The sequence below is a fragment of the Poecilia latipinna genome, unplaced genomic scaffold (genome assembly GCF_001443285.1).
Source record: "Poecilia latipinna isolate Pla-1442-1.1 unplaced genomic scaffold, P_latipinna-1.0 Scaffold1051, whole genome shotgun sequence".
Lineage (NCBI taxonomy): Eukaryota > Metazoa > Chordata > Actinopteri > Cyprinodontiformes > Poeciliidae > Poecilia > Poecilia latipinna.
In genome coordinates this window covers 199,712-223,746 of record NW_015113667.1, presented here as the reverse complement: position 1 = coordinate 223,746, position 24,035 = coordinate 199,712, and the positions used below count along the sequence as shown (strand labels likewise).

The 24,035-nt window shown below is 42.4% G+C and overlaps 1 protein-coding gene across 1 annotated transcript in view; it reads right to left on the bottom strand.

Moving 5' to 3' along the window:
• Positions 1–24,035, bottom strand: part of LOC106959179 (metabotropic glutamate receptor 8) — a gene marked incomplete at its 3' end in the record, with an annotated part of 110,821 nt that overhangs the window by 76,338 nt on the left and 10,448 nt on the right. The window contains exon 2 of the mRNA XM_015051559.1: positions 18,436–19,229. Coding sequence (XP_014907045.1) covers positions 18,436–18,978 — 543 coding nt within the window. The remainder of the gene's footprint in view (positions 1–18,435; positions 19,230–24,035) is intronic.

Here is a 24,035-nt window from a genome sequence, read left to right as displayed (position 1 = left end):
AAAATCAAAAAAAAAAATAAAACCGAGGAAAAAATTTTCAAAAAAAAAAAAAAAAAAAAAAAAGTACAGACAGTGGTGGTTTAGATTTAATCGAGGCACTGCTTTTTTTTAATATAAATAATAATAAATTGTATAAGAGAAAACAAAAATTCAGGTGTTTCGGTAGGTGATGTGGAATGCTCCTCTTTCAGAAAGACGAGATTTACATTCAGTTTAGAGAATGATAAAATTTAACTGCCTTGTTCGGGAGACAGAAGGTGCCGTAAAACACAAAGCTGCCTAAACCCGTAATAAACAAAAATCCAATTTAACTTAATGTAATTAAGTCAGATGTAGTTCCTAAAAAGATATCAGAGTGCCTTAAATTCAGTGCTGGAGCTCGTTAGAAAATCAACTGGAAATACCGACTGCTCTTACTGTCCAAAACACAACCCCACATCTGAACTATTACTTTAGGAATAAGTCTCAACTTTAAGTATTAGGGTTAATTTATCATGCAAAGTGATGATATCTGGGGGTTTTGCAGCAATTGTTGACACATTTCAGAACTTGCTTCTTTCATCAGACAATTAAAGCAAAAAAACAAAAAAAAACAAAACAGGACATTTGTTTTTGCTTATTTATCTATTTATTTCTAAGAAAAAGAAAAGAAAAGAAAAGAAATAACCTTAGAGTCTTGGAGGCATTTTGAATTGCTGAACAAAAACACCAAAGAACCAATAAAAATAAATAAGCCTCGACAGACCACAGGAAGAAAACATCAAAGCTTTTCTAAATGTCATCCTAATTATTGCAAGCATTGTAATGAAATATCAAAAAAGTAAGCCAAAATACTAAAGCCTCGGGGTTCCTGCTTCCTCATAACCTCTCAAACTCGTCGGGCTCTCGGAGCGACGTCAGAACTGGAGCCGAGTCAACAGCGAGTCAAATTGCGGGGCTGTGATTCATCGTGAATCACAGCTGACGACGGTGAGAACCAAAAGTAAACTCGGGAGGAAACGTGGAGAAATAGGTTAATTTGCAGCACGCGTTTTCACTAAATATCTCATGGCTGGGTTCGGCTTTCTTCGCACGTGACTCCGTCTCCCTCCACCGTAGCGCCAAACAGAAACGCACGTGACTAGCTAACGTCGACGTGAAACAATGAACCATCTGTCTAAGCCGTTTCATGTTGATATTTATGCCGCTCCTATGTTTGACTTTCCGCTGCTCCTGCATCAGAAATAGACTAGGAGTGTATTCTGTGTGACTCGGCGCCTCTGAGACATAAAGCTGCAGCAGCGCGTCAGTCACATCTTTTTTTTATTTGCGTATTGCTTTCAACAAACAAACAAGCTAAGCTCAGATTGGATGAACTACAACTTTCAAGTCTTGTTTCATTTAAATTAACGTCCCAAATTCTAAATGAATGGATACGCCTTCATCTGATTGTAGCTCTGGCTACATGTTTGATCTGTCCGGTCTCAAGACTTTTGTAGTCTCTAATGTTCTGCTCCGCCCCCGCAGTATGATGCCTCCGCCACCATGTTTTTCTGTGACAATGATACGTTTGGGGTCATACACACAGGGAATTTTTCATATAATCTAACCAAACCAAATTCTTCCAAATACAGAATTCTCCGAATACAGCGCGTGTTGCCTTCCAAACAGTAAAGTCATTTAAATAATGAGAGACCAAGCGAATGACGTCACCGAATCAATCTGTGCCTCTTATTTTGTATTCACTTATACACAGTTCATTGCTTTGCAGTCATCTCCATGGGTGACTGATGGTCAAGAGAAAATATGGTCAGAAGAAACGGCAGGAAAGGAAGACCTCAGTATGGATGACTGCATTTGCTCCATTTGTCATAAGGTAATTTCATAAAATGTCACTAAATCGAACTTGTGTGCACGCGGGCACGGTGGGTTCGCTCATAGATCACAGACGCGAAGGCAGCGTGAGGCCAAACCTGTAGACCGACGAGCCTTTCCGGAGAGGACGAGTGGCACCCGAACGCATCGCGGCGGCAGCGACGTCTCATTAAAAAATCAGATCAGTCGATTTTAAAAATAAGCCCACAGACAATACGGGGACAACCGGGAGATGAAGGAAGGAAGAGACAGGCGGAAGGATGAAAATAGGGAGGCAGGAGATGGAGGGAGGTGGTGGAAGAAAAGACAAAACAAAAAGATTTTGACAGAGGGATAGAGGTGATGAAATAGTGGGACAGAGGCGAAAAGGGAACCCGAGAGAGGCAGAGAAGGTTTGAGGGTGAAGTCAGATCAAGAGGTGGAGAGAGAGAGAATTAAGGCCTCATGGAAGGAGACAAGAGGTCACGGTCTCCTCTTCTCTGAGCCGTGATTATTCCCAAATACACATCTCTCTCCCTCTCCGTTTCCGACTCTGTGCTTCCCTTTCGCTCTTCTCCCATTTTACTCTTTTGGCATCTCTGTCCGCCACGATCCCTCGGCCACCCTTTGATGTCTTTCATTCTCGTCCTTCGTTCTGTTTTACACTCGGGGGTCCTCCCTATGCTACTCTCCGAACCCGTCTTTTCTCCCATTCATCCGCCATGCATAATTCAAGCGGGGTTTTCAGCGTGACGGGTGTGGCCATTAAAAATACATGGGGATGCTGCTCCGAGCCCGTTTAGCGGTGCCTTACCCTGGCGAAGCAACGCCACAGGTCAGGGCAGAGAGGCTAGTTGGAGAAAGGAAAGGAATCAGGCGGGGCTTGGGGGACGGAGAAGGAGCAAGAGGAGAATGAGGAATAGGGCAGAGTGGCGACCTTGCACCGGCTGCAGCAGGTCAAACATCGCATTTGTTCAACTCCGACTGCGGTGGAACGATAAAGGAGACTCTAGAGATGCCTGAAAATTGAGATGTAATTTAATTGTATTTCTGAGGTTCTACACAACAAACACTTTCTTTTGAGGAATCATTTCATCGTGTCATAATTTTTTATCAATTTTTTTTTGGTAACACTTTATTTGAAGTGGTATGCAGAACATGACAGTCATAAACATAGCATAACACCTGTTATGAACATGGAGGAGTCTTTGTGAATCTTTGTGACTGTTGTTGTCATGAAGTGTCTTTCAGAAAATAATCACACTTTTAATGCAAATGTGCATTAAAGGCATCAACTTAACATTATTTGGTAAATAATTACATTGTTCTGCAAAGTTCCATTAAAACTTAGATTAAAAGTCAATTAAAAGAGCCAATGTTGCATTAAATGTGCCATTAGTTAAAAGTGTCTACATTTATGCTCTATTACAGTTTGGCAAAAGGAACTTCAATAACTTCTTAATTCCCAAGTCATTGGTCTAATATTTAAATATATATGAAAATGTTTGTTTTAGCACTTCTTTTCTTGTTGTTTTTGTAATGTTAAGCTCTATTCCCTTCGCATGACAATAATCCAAAATTCATTGTCTCAGAACCTAACGGGTTCCAGCATTTTAATGAAAAGTTCAGTGAAAGGAAATTGTGTGGTAGGAAAAAATAAAGTGTACCAGCAACGGGGATAACATCAACATTTGGAAGGATCGTCAAGTGGAATCCATTGAAATATTTGGGGGAGTTTCTCAAGGAGTGGACTAAGGCCGAGTAAACGCAAAAACAGCCACTAAACACAGACAGACTCCAAAAGTCAAAATTCAAGACGCTCCCGAAAAAGAGAGAGAGTCAGAAGTGTCTTACCTGGGCTAATGAGCTGAAGGACTGGACGTGAGAGTTAAAGGTCAATTTCAAGGAAAAGCGGAGTCACAGAATCCTTAAAGAACTCAAGATTTGCAAAAATGCGCATTTTGACCCGCATAGAAAAAGGCTTTTTACTCGTTTGATTATGAAAGGAGCTGAAATTTAGCGTAGCAAACTTGCCGTTACTCCTGAATGCATCAGAAGTTTTCCAACAAGTGTGCCACCTTCTTGACTTTCAACCATAAAATATTCTCTCCTGATGCTTTCCGCAGTTTTTTTTTTTTTTTTTTTTAATCTCCATTTGTTATAAACCGAAGCATCTGCGTCAAAGACTCTACTGTAACTTTAGCAATCACGTTGCCGAAATTGTGTCAGACTTCTGACTCGCAAGCCGGGCGATGACGGATGGGAACAGCAAAGAGGAAAGGTAGAGCTCATTTCCATATTCACGGATACGGATAGGAAAGGTGGTGATGAATAAATCACTTTATTTTAAATAAAAATGTTTTCAAGTTAGATTTTTTTCCCCTTCATACAGGGGTTGGTATTGATTTCCTTACATTTGCCTGAACACAAAAGCAATTCAAGCGGAATGCATGAGAAACTGTAGCAAAGAGAGTGTCATAGCTAGACTGTCATGTTCTATATAAATCTCCAAAGGAGGACATCTATTTTAAAACACACACACACGCATTCACACGTCTTGATAATGCCCACTAAGAGAGGTATTCTTTTTTTCTCTCTCTCTCTGACAGATTCTGGCTAATGCTGTTTTGGCTAATGCCGTTTCCATGTATTTCCTTTCGCCTCCATGTCTTATCGCCTTTCTCACATAAATAAAACAAAAGTGTTAACACGGTCAGGAGCCATGCAAGAGAACAAGACCACAGAGACAAAGGCAGACCGAGGCACGCCACGAGCAAAGGAAGCAGGGAAGTGGAAACAAACATTTAACCTCTTTTTTTTTTTTCTCCTCCCCTTGTCTTTCCACCCACCTGTTCGCTGTGATCTCATGTAACACTGCTGCAAGATGTAAAAACACTTCTTGTAGCACACCTTTATCCCCAGAGTTTTCCTCGATGCTCTTTAAACTGCGCTCTCTTCCTCTGACATTTACCGTTTCGCAGCCTTTCTTCTCCGCATCTGTCGTTTGAACTGTAAAGCTTCTTCCTGTGTTTCTTCTCTTTAAATGATGGTTTGAAAGAGGAAAAAAAACCCAATAAAAAACAAATGTGAGCATAAAAGCTAATGGTGACACCACCAAGAAGGTAAATGTGAATAAAAAGGAGCAAATTATAAAGGAAATCAGAGGAAACGAACACCCAGTTTATCCCCCAACGTTTCAAACGTGGATATTTAACGCTTTATATCATACAGTATTCTCCGCTCCAGAAGCCACTTATTAAAACTTGGTGCATGAAGAATCATTTTCCTTATTCAAGTGTCTTAATGCCCCCTGTGACTTCCCCAAAGTCTCATTTCTTCATCTGTCCTACTTTCACTCACATACGTTTGAAAAATACTGTATTTTGTGGTGCGTTTTTTTTTTTTAGAAATCCTTGAACTATTTTTGATGCTCCCGTTTTAACGTCATCAAGTTTCAAACAGTTAGAAATCATGCTTCAAATTCGATGTTTCAGCACTACCATCGTTATAAATTTAAAATATATTTCAACGTTGTAGTCATTTCCCGTCAGCTCCTTATGCTGGACTAGACTTCTAAATCGCTCCGGTAATCTCAGAACGTAGAATATTTTTGCTAATGCTAATGACGGTTTCTGTTCAGCTCAGAGGCGGTTCCTTGTTCATTTTCCAAGTCAAAATCAAGTTTCAAATCGCATTCAACTGAAATGGATATTCTTGGATGCATGTTTCGTACATAATTTTAGGGCTAAAAGTCAAAACCGCTGCAAGCGAGCCAAAAAATCTGAACAAAAATGAATCACTATCGGCCTTAACTGCATCTCTTTTTAATACATCTCCACGTATTCATAGCTGCTTATTGGCATTTTAGAAAAAGAATATGGCAAGCACTTCTTCTACAAATATCCTCCAAACAGGAAATTTGGTTGGATTTCTCCTCGCCCATCGAAAAACAGCCTCTCAGCTGGAAACAACGCGCCGAACTGTCGGAGCTAACAGCCTCCATTTTTAGCCCTAATTACACATGAAGGACATCATAAAACTCAAGTCATGAACCAAGAGTCCAAGCCAAGTCTTGAACATTTGGAGTGCAAGACCAAGGAAAGCGACAAGTCATAGTAATCAACTGTGATTGAAGTTAAAGCTCAGATTTGAATCCTCGTCTCTGGCCGTTGTTGATGCCAGCTGTGCTTTGGCACTTAGACTTAACACCAGCAAACGGATCGGTGCATGTTCAGATTTGATTTTTAAAATATACAAGACTGAATTTAGACTTTTGGTTGTTTTTTTTTTTTTAAAGAGGGTGATCCAGATCCAAACACTAACATTATTACCCCAATTTAAAGCTCTACCCCTTTGCTCTGTTTGAACACATCAAGCTGTTCAATTTGTGTTTAACTGTACCAACGGGGAAGGACAATAAGGGGAAAACAACAAAATCTTCTCTTTGCCTCATTTCCAGTGCTATGGGGAGGATGAACATCTCCAGCCACACTGGCACAACAGTGCAGTGCTGAACTTTTCATCCTGTGTGCTTTTTTGCCACTTACAGTAGCAGTCGTAACAGCAATAAGAATCCATCGAAACCCACACAGATCGATTACCGTTAGTTAGACCAGCGGGCGAGCGTTTAGATAATCCAAAACTAGAAGAAACTTTCAATGCATTCAACTTCAGTGAAACTTTGCTCTACGAGGCTCCAACAACGGTCAAAGTCATTTGGTCAACAGTCAAAGTCGGTATGTGGGGAACCGACTGAAAGGATCGTTAATTTTTTCCCCCACTTTCAATGGTTACTTCCTGCCCACCAAATGATTTCCCAACTGAACAGAGATGAAAAGACACACACACCACACACAGCTCTCTTCTCCCTTTGCTTGTGACATGATCCCAAATGTTGTTGAAGAAACTTAACGCAATCACATGAGGAAAAAAAAAAAAAAAAAGCACAAACCCAAGAAAACGGCAAACTATCGGGAAAATGCGGATGTCGAAAGTCTCACAACCAGCAGAGCCTCGGCGTGTGCTCGTTTTCAGCCCAGACACTTTAAATGTGGCCAAAGCCTTGAATAATTTAGAGCACCAATAACTAAACGACAAACCTGGTCCACGCAGACGGAGCCGAGCGCCGAAGACAACCTGGATATCTGTATGCAGCAGGAGATAATGCAGACGGTGGTGATATCTGGAGGCTGCATTAATTTACAAGATTTACAGTATGTGAGTCCATTTTTAAAAGCCATTCTTTGGCTTTGGAATTATAAAGCAATATTCTGTCACATTTACAACCACTCTTTGTAAATCAGCCTTAGAGTGTTGCCAAGGAGTCCAGAGGAATGAAAAACGGGGATTAGAGATCTGGCTTTTTAGGCTTGGATGGGAAGCTGCAATACCAAATCTGACCACTAGGATGTGGGGCTGCGCAGAGTGTTTCTACGTTTTCTGTAGGTGGGTTTGTATGAGAGAGAGACCAACAAAAAGATATTTAACTGGGCTGAACACAAATGCACTCGTTGCTTTTTAGATTTTTCTTTTTAGTTAAAAAAAAGTTTCAATAACTACGTATCGTCATTTCAGAAATTTTTAAAGAGAAGGTGCCTAGTTTACAAGATGAAACAGTGCGCGTCCCTTTCCTGAGTAAACAAAGAAATTAAACTAGTTTCCCCTCAAACTCATTTTCCCTCCCTGGTAGGTTCATTTACTCCAAATGAGAGAATTCATTACTGCGGCAACATTTCACTGCAGATAACACAGTCTTCCGAAGCAAGTTGGCCAATCATGCATGCAGAAACCATTTCTGAAAGAAGCGAAGCAACAGAAGTTTTATTCTGGTCTGAAAAGTTAAGTTCGAGTCCAACTTTCGAGTGCTTTCATGTAGCTTAATTAGCGCAAAGGCAACAACGGAACATGCGAAAACAAACGAGACCGTTCCCGCCGCTACAGATGTCCGGACAAAGGCAGAAACATTTGCTCTGCGACTGTCGACACTTTTGTGCAATTTCTCGTGTAGTCAATATCTCTTTCCTGCAGAAGACATTTTGTTTTCTTGAAGAGAGGTGTGAAAAATGGCACTAATGTCTTTGTTCTGTAAAAGCTCACCAGGGTGCTCAGATTGTGTACGCTGGCAGGGACTCCGCGGAGGGGTCGCAGAGGGGGTTTCTGTGGATGTTGACTCAGTTATCACCAGCAACACATTGAACCCAGATCCCACCAGGGCACATGAATCTTCTTTCACCCTCAAAGAATGTACATGACTTTCTCTCTCTCTCTCTCTCTCTCCCCCCGAACCCTCACTCAACTACAAATTGCCAACTTTCTCATTTTCTGTTAGACGATGTATAAGACCGGGGACGTAATACACGATGGGGCTTTTTTCTCTCTCTTTTTTTTTTTTTTTTGAGACACCGGCGCTGCCAGGTGAAACTAATAGCATTAATTACGCTCCCATTATTTTCAAGTGACTCACGCTCAGCCGCCATTGGTCACAGCCTTAGCTGAGCGCACGAGCCCAAGAGTCAAAAAACGTGAGTGAGGTCTCTAAAGTGTATCAAACGGCGTGTGTGTATTGTCCACCTGTGATGTGTGAAATCTGGGGCTGTGTGTAATAGCTTCACTTATCCCTTATCTAAGCTTCCATTCAGCTGATGAAAGGACGGCGAGAGATAGAATCTCATTCCACTTTAATGCGCTCTAGCACTGGTCCTCTCAGTGACGATACTGGGACAGATGGAGCCTTTTTCTGACCCGCTCTTTGTCAAAAGTACACACAATTCAGTGGGAACGACAGAGAGAAACGCGTTCACAGGGCCAGGCGGGAAGGAACACTAAGCAAAACATCAAGCACATTTTCAATGACCTCTCGTTTTTCATCAGGGGTCTTAATTAAACTTTAAATTACTTTCCTGTCTCGTCTTAAAAAAACAAAACACAGACGCTGTTAACTTGTTGTGTTTGCCACACGAGGCCACGTTTCTCTTGAAGCGGCACATAAGGTAAGCTTGAGGTAGCTGGGGCATCGCGGGGACCGGACTGCGCCACTGAAATGTCAGGAAACATTCTCTTCAAACAAAAACGTGCTGCTCGTCGTTTTCCTTGCAGTCCTTTTGAATTCCAGTTGTACATGTGGTGTCATCTAGCCAAGGATTCTGAGACCGACAGAAACATTGGTGCTTCAGTTTAAGGATGGTTCTTCTTTTTACTCAGTTTACCTTTGTTTGCCATTAAAATATCTTTGGTGATCTACAAGGGGGCATAAACTTTTCTACTGCCCCGTAGGTGTTCCAAATTAGAGTTTTTAAACACATTGCCACCTTTCCTGACGTGAAAACCCAGCTTAATGGACTGCATATATTGCCCTTTACAGTGATGGGTAAGCAAATCATTTGTCAGTTTGCGTTTAGCCTTTCCTCATCCAGGGAGCAGCTTAATGAATTGCATATTTGGAGTTCCCCCGCTCACCAGCTTCAAACCCAGGTTAAAGGATTTGCACCATCCAGCTGAAAACAAATCCAATTTAGCCCGCGTTCATACGTTACATCGGACGGCTCTTAATGAATCATCTCCAGGCAACAATAAATGAAGGTAATAAATAATTTCAGAAGGACAATTAAGTCCGTCTTAATTAACCATTTGCTCGTTAAGTCTGCCTTCGTTAGCGAAGGTTGGATGATTGTGTCCTGCCCCGTTGTAGCAACCCATGATTTTTCACCCCCCGCTGATGAGTCGCGGTGAAGCATGGCGCGCGCGAGAGCCGCAACCAAACGGCGACCCCGCGCGCGTCCTAATGAGTCTTCCCGCTCGCTGTTCGGCGTGCTCTGTGGCTTCATTATCGTCACCCTCTTAATGCGTAATGCTTTCATGAAGGAAATCAACACCACATCATTACGCCCTGGAGGATGCGGTGCTCTCCTCTTATCGCCATCTTTTTCACCCCTCCATCTGTCGTTCCAGCGCATCTTTGTCCAGGATTCACTTCCACTTGTCTGCTTTTCATTCAGTCCTCTCTTCTTCTTCTTCTTCTTCTGCTCCCTCACACCCACTATCCTCACGTTCCCCCAGTCTCCCTTCATTACTTCATTAAAAGCAGCTAGCGGGATTGGAACAACACCGTAGATCAAAGTAGGCATAACCTCGTGAAAAACAGCCACCTTTGTAGGGAATTATGTCCAAATTGGCATCTGAATGAGAATTACAGCGCTCCTCGTTAATTGCATTTTGATGCAGTCGTCGTCATCCTCGCGAAGAGAGAATGCCAAATTGATTTGTAATTCAGGAGGTGCCGATTTGCCTGGAAGAAAATTGGTCCGGTATGTCTTTTTTTTAAACGTGCGAAGGACCCCAAGCTCGCTTTATGCTCCGACATCCAAGGCAAACCCCTTCTTCTTCTCACTCATTTGCATATTGTGAAGCGTGTGGAATTTTTTTATTAGCTCATGCAGGGGAGAGAAGAACCGCTCACTCATATGTGTACTGAGGGTTCCCACGAAAGACTGAAAGTGCTCAGTATGAATAATATGGATTGAAAATGTGAACAATCACACAAGAGGAAATGAATAAAGAAATTTAACAAAGCACTAGCAAGTTTTCTAGGCACAGAGGATGGAGGTAAAGCTAACACATTAGCATTTGAACCATGTCGACGCTTGTAGACAACATGTAGCAACTCAACTTTCCTTTACAAGAGCAGTGTCAGAACTTCAACGTCTATGTAGAAGTTCATAAACTTTTAGCATGTTAGATCATATAAAAACAATTCATAATTTTGGTTATAAGAGGTATTCTAGATTATTGGAGTAAATTAAATCCCAGCAACTGAGCCAACACACCCCATGTAAATAACTAGTTGTCATGAACTAGAGGTTTCACCCAAGCCGTTAAGGACATTAAGGATGCTAACAAAAATTAAAGTCAAATTGTATTTTCCGAAAGTTAAAGTACAGTACCTTATTATACATTGTACAACAAACTGATCGATTCGAGAAAACTTTAATTACGTTACACAGAGTGTAACTTTGCTATCTTTGTCAAAAGAAACAGACCCCCAGCATCACAGATCTCCCAAAAACAGATTGTTCACAAGATGAAGTTTTAGCAGATCTGATTCTAACAAAAATTATAAACCCACTTCTGGCAGCAAAGTCCTGTTTGATACATCTGCCAGAGATGAATTTTGAATCCCCCTGGTCGACGCTTTGGCAAGTGTCCACTTGCATCGCTTGTTTTGGAAAAAGTTACAAAACTAATGGTGGTTAAAACAAAACAAATGCTAATTCTGCTCAAAATGGAGGAACAGAAATAATCATTGGAAGCGAAAGAAAAAGGTGTCATTTGCCAAACCTTTGGCTAACGCCAAGCAGAACAAACTCGGCTGGACGTTTGTGAAGCGGGATAGCAGAGCGTGGGAAAGATTTCGGCCTTGGCCTTGGAACACACAACTTCATAGAAAAAAAAAAAACCTCCTCCAGAGACAAAGACAATAAGCCATCTCCTCAAATGAAGACTGCCCCAAGTGTGTGTATGTGTGATTTTGAAAGCCTCCAGCAGAATCAATTGCAGTTGATTTTGAATGAATGCAGGGTTAGAGATTCGTGTGTGCGGGCGCAGTGTTTTTCCAAAGCTCCCCCGAGGCTCCGTCATTCCATTTACTCTCACCGGGGGAGAGCCACCACTTATCAATTTGAGAATTGAATTTCATTTTCAGCCTCTGACACGCAGCGTGCGAGTGTCAGAGGCTGAAATGTGTCTATCGCTTCACTGTGGGATTTCCTGGTAACGGAAGACAAAAGCCGAACGCGGGCGGTGCATCAGTCCCCGCTTTGATGCAAAGGATTATTTTTAACATGAAAAGTGTTTGTCGGACATGTTTTTTTTGTGTTTCGTTTTCACTTACATCTAAATTATCCAGAGCAAACGTTGGCATGTGATTCAACACTTTTAACTTGTAGTCATAATTTTGATCTCGATGTATGAATTTGATCGCATTATAAACTAAACATAATGCTTTGACGGAGAATAATATCCTTTTTTTTGTAAATTTTGTTCAAAAATTAGCTCATTTTAAGTTCTACATCACAACTGCAACAAATGGAGGTGGATTACTCTATCCAGTATGTAGAGTTTTAAAATAACTTTTAATGTGTAGAGTATTGAACGAAACACAACAAAACTTCCCTCTGTGCTGATTGGAGACCCAGAGGTGGTGCAGAAAACATCAAATGTGCAGCTTTGCGGTGGAGGGAGCACTCCACACATTTAAGGTTAAACTGTCCGTTTGTGGAACCCTGGAGAAACGCCAATCCCATATCATATAAAAAAAAATCAATAGCGCCTCATTTATTCCATCCACCACACCTGGCATTCAATGCCGTCTGAAAAGATCAGATTTTAAATATTTTGCCTCTTATACACATCATGCAGCAAAAACGACTCAAGGAAAATCTGGCTAAACCTGATTAAATGACGTAAGGGCAAAGGTCAAAAGCACCTTGCAATGTTTCAACAAAGTTTGTACCAGTGCCCGAACCGACACGGCTCACTTCTGGCTTTAAGACTCGTGCCATACGTACATGTTTCCTATGAAAGAGACCAATTACTTCGAACTCTTAGGGAATTTGTGACTTTAATTTAGCTAATGATGAAATAAAGATGAAAGATTTCCTTTTTTTTTTTTTTTTTTTTACTTTTTTTAAAAGAGTTTTCAGGGGGAAGGGTTTCAAAGTTGGGAAGCAGAAAAGAGAAACTTTCACTTTAATCATCTCACACCTGATTTTTTTTTCAGGCTATCTGCGACCCGTCTGGGGAGCCGTGACTTCGTCCAATAACTTTTTTTTTTGTGGGGGGGTGCAAAAAATACTTAAAAACACATTCATTAAGACAGCAGTGAAATCGCAGTGAAGAGCGCCTCTTTTAATACATGATGGGCTTAGATCCGATAAGAGCTGAGCATAAAGCACCGTGAAGTGTCTGAGCCTCGCTCTCAGACTATATTTCAAGCAGTATTGAAGGATATTTTTCAGGCTTTCTAAGAGTCCTAAAAAGTTTTACTTTAGACTAAAGTTAAGTGCACCGAGTCATTTGAGGAAGCTGCTAAACTCGAGCTGTGAATCAGTGTCGCGTCGACATAACAGTGCAACAATGATCCAATTTTGGTCTGATTTTGTAGAAAAGAGTTTTCTAATTTTTGAGATAGATTGCATATAAAAACACCTTAACGCACATTTCAAAACTGCATATCCTGACTGTTTTTTTTTTTTCCTTTTTAATTCCACAAAGAGAAAAAAAAAAAAAGTTCACTAGTACTGCATGACTGACTGGAGGACACGGTAATCGTGCATGCCGTTTTAACTCAGAATTTAAAAATTCAGTTTGAATATGGGGAAAAAAAAGGTCCCTAGAATTTGAAATCCAAAGAATCTCACTAGCTTGGCCTCTGATTCAAACACGGCTCTGCTTCTGCAGCTTGGAACCAAACACTGTTTAGATGCATTTGATGCCGCTGCCAGAGCCAAGCTCCAACTTTCAGCGATGACCGGAACAAAGAGAGCTGCCACAAGCAGCTGTCAATCTGTTACAAAGTCCCTTCCAAATATGTAAGCGGTTTCTATGAAAGGTCGTCGAAGTAGCACCAGTAGTACTTATACAGTTTGAATAACGACAGTTGATCAGCTGTTATCCTCATCTCTAAAATGGCCCAATGTCAAGATGCATCGATTGTAGGTAGATTTTTCCCTCCCCCCAGTCTTTCCAAACCGTTTTCTTTATCCAATACTTAACTTTACATTTCAGTTGATTCATTAACTGTAATTGGCCCTTCAAACAATTTCTGTTGGTCCAACGTTTCTGACTGGAACATGTATGAAATCACATTGCTCGTGTTTTCATCTTTTTCCACAGGCCTTGTATGGTTAAACTTATTCTTCTATTACAGAACTACGAGAGCCACTTACTCCACCAAAAGCCCTCCAGATCTACTTGCAGTCCCAAGAACTACGTGATGAACTCAAGGGGATCATTATTTACAGCATGTTGCATCAGCTGTAAGATTTTTTTATTTATTTTTTTTACATGTGAGAGACCGAGCTCATTGAAAGTGCAGCCCAAGTCGTTCTTCTTCAATGTGCTGTGCCTTTAATTTCAAAATACTTCTCTATTATGTGGCGTCTTTGTGAAGCAGTTTGGGATTTTTATCTGTGCAATGTGTTGCACAGATAAAATTTAATGCCCGCTCTCAATTAAGTTGAGAGAAACTTTGCAACACACACACACACACACGCGCACACATAAAAAAAAAAACAATATCCAATTAACGGAAGGACCTGAAGAAAATCCAAGGAAATCTTAAGAGACCCTGCGTACTGCAATGAGAAAGTTCACCAGATGGGATTAAAAAATGTGTTATTTTAAGGTAAAAACACTAAGAAACATTTATTACTTCCATTTATGACAGTTTGGCACAAATTGAAGGTTTGGTATTTATGACAGGATTCCCTGTTCAATTAAATTCTTACCTTGCTGCCAACAGTGGATGCCAAAAACATAAGGGTTTGGCGTAAAAGATAAAATAGGAACTAAAATGAAGAAATACAAACTGTGCGCAGTCTGTAGCTACCTGTAGCGCTGCCCTGGATCACAACTAAAATAATAGCTGTAATTAGTTTAAGGTTGGGCCACATTTGAATTAGAGCAGCAACATCATTTAGGAAATTGAGGTTGATAATGGTTCATGGTTTACAGTCATTCAAGCTGGGGAATTAAATCAAATGAATTTGTGGCTTTAATAAACATCCCCGCCCTGGCGTTTTCGATTAGCTTCCTGCAGCATGGGAAGAGGGGAAACAAGTCGGCATCACTTTGTAGATCTCCATGAGGCGAACAAGAGTTTATGGCGCACTTCCCCCGTTTCACAAGAACACTGGCCAATCAGGCAGTGACAGACAACTTCTCAGTTCTAATAGCCCAAACTGGCATTGGCTGGTTTTATATCCTCATGACAGAACCTCAAGGGAAAATACCATATTTCCAATATTTATACACTTAGCGCAAAAAATGTGTAATATAATCCAACAGCTTTCATTGAAAAGCGAGAAAAAAAATTTGCATTGAAGTAAACAATGGTTATGGTTATGACGCAAAAAGAAAGATGGCTGCAAAGTTAAAAAATAAAAAATTCCATGCGATTAAGCTTGACTTTTTTATGCAGCATAGAAAACCTTTTACAAGTTAGCTCAACGCAGTTTGAGAGCAACGATGTGCCTCATGTTTACGTCAATATGAATCTATGAATAATGCATTGCAAGCCATTTAGACGCCACACAAGCTTTGCAGTGCAACACATGTGTGGGAACCCTGGCCAAGCTAAAGGTCATCCACAAACAATCTCAGTCAGCAGCTGATTTCTAATAAACTTAATGCTTTGGAGACAAAGCACCTGCATTTTCTTTAACTTTCCAATTCAAAATTATGCCCCGTGATAGAATTTCATGATCCAAGATGTAATATTCAGGTGTTTTAAACTGACGTAAGGGTCTGAAAGGAAGCAAATAAACAAAGCAGAACCAAGCTGTGGTCGTAAAGCCCCAAATTTCCACTCGCTTTGTTTCGACAGATTTTCTCCTGCAACATGCAGCTGTGGCGATGGCTGATTTAGAAAAAACAAAACAACAAAAAAAAAAAGTTCCATGTTATCTCCAGCCCCGCCTCGCAGTGCTCTGAATCATCCCTCAGTGCAGAGCGATAATCTTCAAACGAGGAACCGGCGAACAAAAGAAACATCAGCGACTCTTGTTTGATTTGATTTCTCTCAGCTGTGACTCTCAGCAAGGGGCTCCCTCTGCTGCTAAAGCACAGGAAAAATAATAATAATAAAAAATTAAAAAAACATGGAGAATTTTTGCTTCTTTTTTTTTAACACAATCTGTTGTTTGAATCACACTTGTCAACTGCTAGAATTAAAAAGACACACAAGCTCTGCTTCTGGGAGGAGGGGTGGGCCTCGCAACCCCATCATGTCTTGAGTGGGCGACTGGCTGTGACTGACACCGTCAGATTAAGCCTGTTTATAAAAGACATATGTTTGCTTGAAATACATTCGTGCAAACATGTGTTTGCGTCCCACGACTTCCAGAAACAGGGGGGATAGTGGGGGGTGTATTATTTATGAAGAAGCATGCAGTGAGAGATACACAGTTTGGAGACAAACCATTAGCACAGCCACAGGCATGAGGTTGACATATCGCAGAGATCCAGCACACACGCACGCACGCACGCGCGCGCAAAAATGAAAAGGGAAAAAAAAAACAACAAAAAAAAACCGCAGAAGACTCCCACACACAAATTATCAGCGGAAGTACAATCGCGGCACGCGGCATGCGCACACACCGAGCACGCAGGCACGCGCGAGGCTCCAAATCGTATTAGGCAAATGAGAGCGAGGCACCGCAGAGGCAGGGAAAAGCGCTCTGTTCGAGGGCTGTTGCTGTGAAAGATCCTGGAATAAATCATGTTTAGTTGTTGTTGTTTAATATGCAAATCTTCCATTCAAAGCGCAAGCCGGTTGTTAACATGTGCGTCCTGAAACACAGGAAAAATCTTCCACACACACAAGCATATGGATTCCTCTGTGCCAAAGAAATGTGTGGTCACACTGTGGAAGAGCGTGGGATAAATGTGGATGTGAAAAATGCCATGGGCGTCATCACCGGACGCGTGTTTCACCATCGCACCGCCATCAGTCAAACCCGGCGCAGCTAATGATGACAACGAGCGCACACTCCAAAGATGCACGCAAACGCACACCTGAAATGCATAAAGGCTTTCAGGAGAGCACGTAAAAAAAAAAAAAAACACGCGTGAACACAAAAGAGTTGTACCCCGATGAGGACGCTCAATTAGGCCCACACATGTACTCGAAAACATGGCAACACAAAGCGGCGTCCTCGCAGGCGACGCACGTGTGCATAAACAACCGCAGGGCGCGGGAAATGAAGTGGCTGTTGACAGATTTCGAGCTCGTAATAGATACCCACACTTGGCTGCAATTTTTACTGTATTTTATTTAATTTTTTATTATTATTATTATTATTTCGCTCAACCTTAAACCTACTTACAAGCATCGCTTGACACATCAGTTTCTCCTTCACAGACGCATCTGAATGTTTGAAATCGCACTTTGGGCTCCGAGAGTGAAATGCACAGGCTATCTTTTCTCCTGCAACTGCTGAAGGAAGAGGTGTCACCGCTGCAGAAAGCGATAAGGCTTCAAATGGCCGCCGTCATTGAACTTTATCTTGCCTATACGGGTGAAGGGGCTGGATGCTGCGTGGGATGGGAGTGATTCAGCATGTGCAGTGCTTGGCAAAAGTGTTCACACCCCCTTGAGCTGTCACAAGTTGTCCTTTGTCCTTATGAATGTAATTTACTGGGATTTCGTGGTAGATCAGCGCAAAGTGGTACATAATTGTGAAGTCAAAGGAAACGTGGCTTAAGATTTTTCAGATAAACATCTGAAAGGCGTGATGTGCATTTATGTTTAGCATCCATTTAATCTGATACCCCAAAATAAAACATTACTAACATTACATTAGACTGTCTATGTGCAGTTTACTCTTGCCGGCGTTTTTTCACCCTATGCTCCAATTCCCCAAAACAACATCCAGTGCAACTATGTGCGATTTAATCTCGGTGTAAATCCAGCTGGTCTGTGAAGGTCTCCGAGGCACATTAGTGAACAAACCGCATCACGAAGAGCAAGGAAGACAGTAGGAGGGTCAGGGAAAAAAAAAGTTGTCACAAAGTTTAAAGCAGTTACTCAAACTTACCGAGACATCGCTGCCCTATTAAACTGACAGGTCGGGCAAGGGAAGCATCATTTAGAGAAGCAGCCCGTAACACACATGTTAACTGAAGGACTTGCAGAGGTCCACACCTCAGGTGGGAGAGTCTGTTGGCAGCACCGTCGGCTTAAATCCAGCCTTTATGGAAGAGCGACAGGAAGAAAGTTATTGCTCGAGAAAACTGGTAATAGGTTCCAAGTGCAGTTTGCCAAAAGCCACGTAAGGGAATGTGAAAACACCTTAGAATTGGATTACGAAAACTAACACTGCACTCATCATCAACAAACCTTTCCACTTTGAAACATGGTAGAGGCAGTATGATGCAGATGCAGAGATTTGTTTATTTTTTTTTGTCCTCGTCAAGGGTCGAACAGGCTGGTCAGGGCAACAAAGAGAAAGTTGGAGGCAAATACAGGACTATCCTGAAAAATAACCTGTTAAAGGCCTGAAAAAAATCTGGAGTGAACGTTCACTCTTCAGCATGCCAATGACCCCAAAGAGTCAGTGAGGTGATGTAACTCAGTTACATTACACTTACATCCAATTAAGAATCTGCAGCAAGACGTTATAAGAGTGTTCAGGGAATGAAAGAGAAAGTACAGCAACAGAGATAAAACTTTGGAAAATGAACACAAATGCCACCACACTTCTAATTTTCCCTTGACTTCACAATTATTCACTTGATCAATCAAGCATCCTATATTTAGGTTTGTGGTTGTAATGTCAAGATGAAACAGAAACAGTCACAGATGGGAAAAATTAGACCAAGTCCTACCTTGAACAGACGCAGGATGTTGGCCACCATGATGGACACGGAGCTGGACGCGGCCCCAATCACGCCCACGATCTTGTCGGGCTTGGTGAAGATCGGAGGGTCTCCGTTGGCGCAGCGGACGTCGGAGCCGTCCCTTTCTATTAGGGCCTGCACGAACGTCAGGGACTGCTCCAGAGCGTACGTGTCCCTGGAGCAGGTATCCAAGATCCGGGCCCCCAGCGTGATGTTGGGCAGCAGTTCGGGATCCTTGTTGATCAGGTCAATGGCAAACATCATGGCCTCCAGGCGGTGGATGCCCTTCTCCTTTTTCAGCTCCCCGCAAGGCGTGCCACGATCTCCCCGCGAATGCACCGGGAAAAGCCCGCCGAGTATGATGTCGCCGTCCAGTCGGATGGAGTGAGCGTATTCCGGAGCGGCCTGGGGGTCTATCGGGACTCGCTGAGGGGATGTGACGGGAAAGAGCCAGGTGTAAGAAGTAGCCAGAAGCAGGAAGATGACGGAGGGAGAGTGGAGGGGAAAAGTCGGGCCCCACTGAGATTCCATGATCAAAGAGGTTAGTAACAGAGCACGATCCAAGAGTCTTTAAAGATTATTAAAGTCAGCCCTTTCCTACTGATTAATGAGGCGGGGGTAAAGGACCCCAGGTGCGGAGTTAGCCGAGCCCCATGAGCAAGTCATAATCCAGGGAAGACGGAGCACAGACAGGAGGTGTAGCAGGAAATGTGGCACTTCAGCTGCGAGTATCTGGTTCGGGGGCAGAGCGTGTAAAGCACAAGTCACATCTTTTGCAGAGCCTGTTGAAGAGACAGAGACAAGACATGTTGGTACCATTAACTGTGCAAGGGTCAAACCGCTGCAGGGTAGCAAATCTCACATGGCATGTGGAAAACCCCGACGGAGATGAATGAAGCTACAAAAAAATAAAAAAAATGGATATACAGAAGCTCTCAAAAGTGCACAAACCCCCTGTAAAACAAAAATGCCCCAAGTAACAAAAATTAGACCACGAATAACTTCAAGTCTTATTCCACATGTGACATTTATCCTCTAATGGAAAATGATTGCGCCGGAAGGCAAAAAGTTAAATGGAAAGAAAAACTAAAAAGTGGATCAGGCTGCCCACCATTAACCTGAAACCTGGCCATGTTTGTTGCAGTGTCTCTCTTGGCAGAATCCCCAACCGCTCTGTCGATTTCACAAACCATCACAAACGTCCAGTTTGTCGTGGAACTATTGTCCCACGCTTTTTCTGCGATTACATTTTTCACGATGCCACGGGTTCCTACTGCCATTTGGATCATTTGTAACCAAACGACGGCTTTAACCAAGCGAAAGGGAAGTCGAGGAAATCTAATTAAAATTGTAGTTCGGGTTTAATTCACGTGACGGCAGGTGTGCAAACTCAAGAAAACTGAATACGAAAATAGACCAGAAGGCGTTTCGGTGCAGAATATTAGTTCAGGATGTGCAACTAGATTACTGTGCAAACCCATTGGGAGTGTGCTTAAAGAAAAACCCCAAGCGTTTCAGTTTGTTGTCGCCTCCACACCCTTATTCACTGCTGGCAGGTCAAGGAGAGAAACGGCTTACAGAGGACCTCGTTGGGGAGCTCCTCCAGCTGTTCGCATGACTACCTGCTGCAGTTGTGACGAAGCAGAAGAAGAAGGAACTGAGGGGGTGAAGAGAGGAAAGAGGGTGAAGGGAGGAAAGAAAGAAAGAAAGAGTTCAAAAATAACAAATAGAGAGAGAGAGACAACAGAAACATGAGGCAAGCGACAGCATCGCAAAGACAACGGAGCCGTGGAGCGACTGTGCATCTGCTGCAGTTAAATAAACATATATTCAATACGTCTTCCTCCTCGTTTTCCTCCTCCTAGGCTTCAAACTCAACAGGTAAAGTGAATGTTAAAGGTTTTTATTTTTTATTTGACATCAACATCATTAAGTGTTGATACGCTTTATCAGCTTTCACCCACTGCAGGAAGGTTCCGCCTTCACCCCCGGTTGTAATAATGTCACGCTTCCTCCACTGAGCTGCGCAGCAAGCAGCCATATTGTTGCAATAAGTTGGTCGGGGACTGAAAATTGCTTATGACGAACTGGCGGATTTCTACACGGTGTGACTGCTAATGTGCTTTCATTAGCCGAGGCCCCTGGGAATTTATTTTCTCATTTGCCTCCCCTGATCTCAAACCCTTGATTTTCTCTTTTTTTTTTCTTCTTCTTCTTCTTTTGTGAGTGCAGACAGGGTGAAGAGGCAATTTGTGCAAATTTCTGGGGCCTAAATAAATATTTAAAGATAATTAATCGTTAGCTTGACAGCCAGATTCAAGGAGGCAAAAAAAAAAAAAAAAAGAATATTTTCCCTTTAATTTCTTTCGGTGAGCTCCATGGCAACAAATCTAACACTAACGCTTGCATTTTGGCAAGTACGAGTATTCGGTTTGTGTGAATATAGCCGCATAACTTCAGCCTAGTGTGGAGTGTTTTGTTCACACAAACAGCCATACGTCTTCTGCTACATTAGCACCCTAAATATGCAGCACCTTTTCCCTCTACACTTAAATAATAAGAGCATAAATGCTTTAAGCTCGGTACACCAACCAATGCCAGCTCTTGATGCAGCGAAACAGATTTAGTTTTAGATCCACTCAAGTTCTGGAAAAGACATTTCATTAAACTAAAACTAGAGATGCCTCTGAAACTGGACACTACTGATGTAAGCCACAAATGTTTTAAGTCCACAACTTAAGGAGTTTTTGTAGCGGAAAGGTTCAAAACCAAAAACGTACCCTTCGACAAACTCTTAAAGTAAAGTAAGTCTCAAATTATTTTTAACTACACCCGACATCAGTGGAACAAGCGGGGGCAACGTCGTCAAACAATCGACTGCGATACCAGGAAGCTTTAAGTGGATAAGTTACACTATTACTTATCCGTTTTGCAATCTAATTCTTATTTTAAGAAAAATAATGTTACAGCATCGTCTACCCATTCATCTGAAACTGTAGGATATGCAATTTTATCTTCAAATCAGACTGCTGCAGGCTTTCTTCGGGAGTCATAAATACTGCAGATTAAGCGATTAAAAGAAAAAATTACAGAGACGAAACATTCACCGTGCACAGACAGCAGCGCAAGAAGAACCCAAGCAACAATCACGAGATAATGTCACACAATCTCACTGGAAGCTCTGCAGACGTTCTGTCTGAACTGACATAGATGCTGATGTGGCTACAGAAAAACTCAAAGTAGGCAACAAGTCTTGATTCACAAAATGCCTACATTCAGACGTTGGCCCAGGTAATACACATGTTTAAATGGCAAGATGAGAAACGAACACCAGTCGACATAACCACTGTTACCAAATCGGACAGCATTAAACGCATTTGGTGTTAAAGTAAAGGTCATTACCTCATGGAAGAACACAGCTTGATTCATCCTCATGCTTTTCAGTCTTTAGTAGTCGGTTAAACTTCCCCTTTGACAACTAAATATGAAGGAACAATGACCTTTTCTCTAGCAAGCAGAATGTAAACAGCCATCGTCCCTTCAAACTGGAGGTCTCTGCTCGGCCAAGCAGATGTCTGACCTCCTTGAAGAAGCCCGATCCTTGCAGGTCAAGTTCAAGATCCCAAATAACCAAATGTCAAGTTGCCGGCTATTCCCTAACCGTACACGGAGATCCCGTTTCCATGGCCAACGGAAACAACAGGCAGTCCAGTTTGGGGAAAAGTGGTGGAAAAAGTTTCACTCTGAAGGTAGGAAAAACATCCGGCAAAATCCAAAGCAAAACAGTAGGGGTGTGCTGCTGAGAGACTGATGAGCACAGCTGTGATCACTCAGCAAGTGATTGATCAGTGGCAGGGAAAATACACAAGAGAGAGAGAGAGAGAGAGGGCAGAGCTGATCCAGAGGGACACGAAAAATAAGATAAAAGCCTGCCTTTTGATTCTTTGACAATAAAGCCAGCCAGGCAAACCTGAGAAGTATTTTTTGATAGACTTTTGTAATGTTATTTCTCTCTCTCTCTCTCTCTCTCTCTCTCTCTCAAAAATAAATAAATAAATAAATGAATGAATGAAATCCTGTGTTTTTAAGTAAGCACCTCATCTTGAGTTTGCATCCTGCAGAACTGGACTGCCATAAATCATTTTCTGGCTTGGATCTCCCCCCCCCCTCTCCTTGCTATTTAAGACAGGCGAGCTTGTACCACCCTGCAGGAGATCCTGCTCCTAATCTTTCACTGCATCTGTTCCTGCTGGATCAGATCCCGCCCTTTTGCTCCCAAAAAAACCTCCCCTGTGGTAACACAAGGGCTCTCCTGTACTCAGCCTTTAGAAACAAACTTTAGCCCCCACCACACACACACACACACCCTCCAACCTTGATTTTGTCCACACAAAGCCCTACGAACAGGCTTGGGAGTCGGTTGACATCACGGTGTGACACTTGATGAATATAATTCATTCCTGTCCCAATTAATTCATCAGTTCCTCCCCACTCAAAATGGAAATAGGTCAAAGCCACTTCTACAAGGCAGGCAAGCAAGCAAGCCCCCGCTACAGTTAAAGCCCCCAGCATTATATAGGCTAGCCAGCTCTGATTCATCTGCAAACACCATAGTCTACTTACTGCATCATTGTTTATTAAACACTTTCTCCTTGGCAAAGTCACAGAGGGTTTCTTAATGAGGTTCAGTGGCCCCAGTAATTCTGATGTGCAGCATGTGTAACTCGCATCTGCTTCCGAATCTGTCCAATCAAAGTCCAGCACATCTCGGAAGCAGAGGTTCCTATCGCAACGTTCTATTTCACAGCGCTTTGCACAATTACCCATAGCCACCATGCGTTCCCGCACCTTGCCACAAACGTCAACGAATGCCGTCCGGGACTGGTGGGACCCATTTGAATTCAGCCACCTTTACACCGACGACCCTAAACGGAACCGGGTGCATTCAGCTGTCTCCAAATGTCCCACGATTTACAAGACCTACATCGTTTTTTTGGGGGGGGTTTTTTTGTTTTTTTTTTAAACAGTACGAATACCACGCTTCTCTGGAGGCCTCAAGGGGAAAGAGCGACGCAGCTAACTGACAGGTCAGACGAGGAGAGCGTTAATCAGAGAAGCAGCCAAGTGGCCCATGGTAGCCACAGAGATCTGCCAAGATCCACAGCTCATGTGGAAGAATCGGAATTAGAATGCACTCCAGAAATCTCGCCTTCAAGGAAGAGTGGAAGGGAAAGAGGAAACCATAAGGGGGACGCGGCAAACGTTGCAGAAGAAGGCGCTTCGGGTTCAAGATGAGACCGAATTCGAACGTTTCGCCACAACATGCAAAAACTCTACACCGGCTCCCCCTGGGCCCTCTGCTGAAGAGGACCACTGCGATGACATGATGATGATTCCCAAGTGATCAGGGTTAATGGGAAGTTTCAGGGCCGTGCAGAGACCACTAAAAGAGCAGGTGCTCAAAAAAAAAAAAAAGGCCACATCTTACAGCATTCTAGGACAGACTATTAAAGCCACACAGCTTTCAGAGTTTAATAAACAATGATAAATTACAAAATTGTGAAATATATAATCAAAGCTAAGGTAAA